Raw genomic sequence first — 5,000 nt, 5'->3', positions numbered from 1 at the left:
AATTATTAGCAGAATATTTTTTTTTCTTTTTAAAATATTTAATATTGCCCAAATGATGTTTAACAGAGCAGGGAAATTTTCACAGTATGTCTGATAATATTTTTTCTTCAGGAGAAAGTCTTATTTTTTTTATTTTATTTGTTTTAATTTTTTGTTATATTAATTTTTTACAGTCATTATTATTAGCCCCTTTAAGCTTTTTTTTAGATAGAACCAACCAATATTATACAATAACTTGCCCTAATTACCCTAAGCTGCCTACAGTAGTTAACCTAATTAACCTAATTAATGCTTTAAATGTCACTTTAAGCTAGTTATTAGAAATGAGTTATTAAAAATATTATGTTTAGAAATTTGTTGAAACGATACCTGCTGCATTAAACAGAAATTGGGGAAAAATAAACAGGGGGGTTAATAATTCTGTACAATTCTATATACAATACTCTGTACAATATATATATAAAATTCTGACTATATATATATATATATATATATATATATATATATATATATATATATATATATATATATATATATATATATATATATATATATATACATACATATATATATATATACATACATATATATATATACATACATATACATACATACATATATATATATATATATATATATATATATATATATACATAAATATACATACATTATATATAAATATACATACATTATATATAAATATACATACATTATATATAAATATACATACATTATATATATATATACATACATTACATATTACTGATTTCTTATTTTCTGATCACTGCCAGACCTGCCTGACAAAGTGGAGTAGACCAAATGATCCTCAAAACTTATACAGTGTGCCAAAAAATTCAAGAAATTCAAAATTAAATAAGACAGAAAATAATAGAGATCTACCAGTCTGGTTATAAAGGCTTTTCTAAAGCAATGTGCGATGCCTCCACTCTGTTCTAGATTCAGTGGTTTTGTCTCCATATCTGGATGCAAACAGAAAGCAGGACCGCTATAAACCCCACCTGCGTAACTCACAGACAGCTGAAGGTGTTTGTGAAGCATGACGCAGCTCTAACCAGACAGGACGAGCCAGGAGAGACGATGATAAATGAGTGCATCGTCACACCGTCCCATGAATTATGAGAGGGACACGAGGCGCCGTTGCCAGATTGACAGCAGCAAAGGAAACACCGCCGTGATGCGACGGCGCGTTTAGATGACCCGAAACGCCCCAATCCAGACACAAAGTGTGGGCCGATTAATCAGACGAGCATACTGGGGGATAGAGGAGGTTTGGAGAGAGACGCACGCAGCCCTTGAGCTTGATTTAGCGGGCCACGGGTCAGAGATCCAATCCCCTCCGGAAGATGAAGTAATTACCAGATGGCCACTTTGATTTGTTCCGCTCTTTTTTTTTTACAACCACGTTATTCTTGATTGCATAATTCATTCGTTGGAGGAATAAATGTCGGGAAAAATGTTTCTCTGCGCTTGACCTTAATTTCGCCCCTTAATTACACTGATATCAAGCGTCGATGGGAGTCTGATCTAATTCTGCCTTCCATTCAAACATGTTTCCTGCTCGTTATCTCTGACTTACGACGGACAAAAGATGGCGTACAATGGAGGAAAATGACTAGCGTTTGATTCGCAGAGGTGCAATTAGGAAGAGGAGATTGATTCGGTGCATCTACGTGAGACCTTGGCTATGTCGATCTTAAGATATCATGATATATATTATGTGTTGAAAAGGCTCTGTTCACATTTAAAGGGATAGTTCACCCAAAAATGAAATATTGCTCACCCTCAAGTGTTTCCAAACTTCTAAGAGTTTCTTTCTTCTGTTGAACACTTGTTGATATTTTGAAGAAAGCTGGAAACCTGTAACCATTGACTTCTATACTAGGAAAAACTAATACTATGAAAGTTAATGGTTACAGGTTTCCAAAATGTATTAAAAATCTTCTTTTGTGTTTAACAGAACTCCTAAAGGAACTCCTAAAGGTTTGAAACAAGCAAAGGGAGAGTAAATAATGACAGAATTGTCATATTTTGGGAGAACTATCTGTTTAACAAAGGCTAAATGTATTTTTTTGTGGACAAATATTAAAATATATTAAAAAAGTAATCTTTGGAGAACTGAAATATGAATATTGTATAAAGTAAGTATCTTTAGCAACACATTGAAAAGGAAAAGCCACATGACTAAATTCATCTTCATTTTCACTAGTGGGACTCGGTGATCCAGCAGGTGGGCCGTGAGATTAAAATTAACTCTCATTAATATACTATAATTTCTGGATTTCATTATTAATATGCTCTATTAAAATGATCAACGTAATGCACTCTCTCCTGTCCAAAAGCAGCCTCATGATCACGTCTGCAACTAGTACAAGTCAGTCTGTTCATTCACAAACTATGCGTGAAGTGAAAGTGAAAGTATCTCTTTGTGTATTTTTGTGTGAACTATTTCATATTATCCACATAGTTGTCCAAATTAATGTCTTGTGAGTGTTTCGTAAAAGATGCGCGCCCATTGAGGAGGACCTAGTGAGGCTCAATGGTGTTTCTGCCATAGAATGTAAAATAAACTTGCATCTGAGCTTCAGACGCGCTCTGGCGGAGCTGTTCACTGTTCCTGTCAGCGATCTGATCAATGAAAATTGATAGGAGAAAGAAGTGGGTCCCGAAGTGAAAAAAGATTGATAACCCATGGTTTAAAGCACACATTACAAAAAGATGACTTAACTTTCTTGTATATCTATCCACTTCAGGGAGCATCTTCAAACATTTTCCACAAGACAAATACACAATCTCAGTATAAACAGAAGGCCACAATTTTCCAGCCCTGATTTTCCAGCACACAAAATGTCCCGGATGTCTCAATTTTTCCAGGATGAAAACTATAAACTCGTCATCCATTTTTATATTACATTTTGGAAAAGCCACATGACTAAACACATCTCCATTTTCAAATAGCTGTTTTTTTTTTTTGGTGTACAGCACACATTATAAATCGATAGCTTAATTTTTATTTGTATATCAATCCACTTCAGGGAGCATCTTCAAACATTTTCCAAAAGACTAAAACACAATCCCGGTATGAACAGGAGGTCGACATTTTCCAGCCTTGATTCTCCAAAACAGTCCTGCATGCAGATTTCCGTCTCAATTTTTCCAAACTGCAAACAACAAACTCATCTATTTTTCTATCAAATTTTGGATAAACCACGTGACTAAACACATCTTCATTTTAAAATTTCTCTGGGATTTTGTCTGGAGCGCACATTCCAAAAAAAAAAATTATAATAATTAAAAAAATAAATAAATAATAATAATAATAATAATAATAATAATAATAATAATAATAATAAATATATATATATATATATATATATATATATATATATATATATATATATATATATATATATATATATATATATATATATATATATATATATATAGCCAGAATTATTAGCCCCCCTTTTTTTCTTTATTATTAAATATTTCCCAAATGATGTTTAACAGAGCAAGGAAATTTTCACAGTATGTCTGATAATATTTTTTCTTCTAAAGAAAATTTTCCAGCCTCGATTTTCCAGCACTCAAACTGTCCCGCATGCAGATTTCTGCTTCACTTCACTTTCAGCCACATGATTAAACACATCCTAATTTTTCAAATAGCTCAGTTTTGTGTGTGTGTGTGTGTGTGTGTGTGTGTGTGTGTGTGTGTGTGTGTGTGTGTGTGTGTGTGTGTGTGTACAGCGCACATTACAAAAAGATATCTTAATTTTATTTGTATCCACTTCAGGGGGCATCTTCAGACATTTTCCACAAGACAAAAACACAATCTCAGTATGAACAGAAGGCCACAACACAGAAAAATGCTAAAGTTAAACCTCCGTTTTCCAGCACTCAAACAGTCCTGCATTCAGTTTTTCCGTCTCAATTTTTCCAAGCCAGAAACTCGTCATCCATTTTTATAATACATTTTGGAGGAGCCACATGACTAAACACATCTTTATTTTCAAATTGCTCAGTTTTTTTGTGTACAGCGCACATTATAAAAAAAATTGTTAATTTATTTGATATCTATCCACTTCAGGGAGCATCTTCAAACATTTTTCACAAGACAAATACACAATCTCAGTTTAAACAGAAGGCCAACATTTTCCAGCCTCAATCTTCCAGCACTCAAACAATCCCGCATGCAGTTTTCCATCTCAATTTTTCCAAACTTGAAGCTATAAACTCGTCAACCATTTTTATATTACACTTTGAAAAAGCCCCATGACTAAACAACTAAACACAGCGCTTCATTTTTAAACAGCTCTGTGTTTAAAAAAAATAACTTAATTTGTTTTTGTCTATCCACTTCAGGGAGCATCTTCAAACATTTTCCACAAGACAAACGCACAATCCCAGTATAAACAGAAGGCCAAAACATAGAAAAATGCTCAAGCTTTGCCTCCAGCAGTCAAACAATCCCGCATCCAGTTTTCAAGCTGGAAACTATAACCTCGACATCCACTGACGTGCATTGATTTGCGTTCAGTACTTACGTTTAGTGACTGTCCCTCTCCTCTGGACTGCTCCGTTCCCTGATCCCCAGCATCCGTCCTCATCATCGCAGTCTCCGCTGTTTCCGTCTCCGCTGCCCGTCTCGATCTGGTCCAGAGAGCCCAGTTTTGGGATCGACCTGCCCTGCAGCAGCTGGAGGACAAAAACACACTAATGAACACCAGAACTCAACATTTCTGCATCATCTCTGATTGACTTTAGCCAGTTTTTAAACAACATGTAAGAGTGGTTTGCAAACATTTCATGCATCTCATTTGCTGTTCAGACCACATACAACTAAATAGATTTAAAGGGGACCTATTATTTTTACAAGATGTAAAACACGTCTCTGATGTCCCTATAGTGTGTGTGTGTGTGAAGTTTCAGCTCAAAATACCACACAAATAAGTTTTATATCTCTTTGAAACTGACCCTTTTGT

General features: G+C 34.3%; 1 protein-coding gene across 2 annotated transcripts in view; it reads right to left on the bottom strand.

Moving 5' to 3' along the window:
• The window catches only part of gpc5a (glypican 5a), a 351,674-nt gene that overhangs the window by 110,560 nt on the left and 236,114 nt on the right, over window positions 1-5,000 (bottom strand). For both annotated transcript variants that reach the window (XM_056463250.1, XM_056463258.1), the window contains exon 7: window positions 4,563-4,713. In XM_056463250.1, the coding sequence (XP_056319225.1) occupies window positions 4,563-4,713 (151 nt within the window). The remainder of the gene's footprint in view (window positions 1-4,562; window positions 4,714-5,000) is intronic.

This window comes from Danio aesculapii, chromosome 1 (genome assembly GCF_903798145.1).
Source record: "Danio aesculapii chromosome 1, fDanAes4.1, whole genome shotgun sequence".
Taxonomy (NCBI): Eukaryota; Metazoa; Chordata; class Actinopteri; order Cypriniformes; family Danionidae; genus Danio; species Danio aesculapii.
The sequence above is the reverse complement of the archived record's forward strand: the minus strand, read 5'-3'. Positions and strand labels throughout refer to the sequence as shown.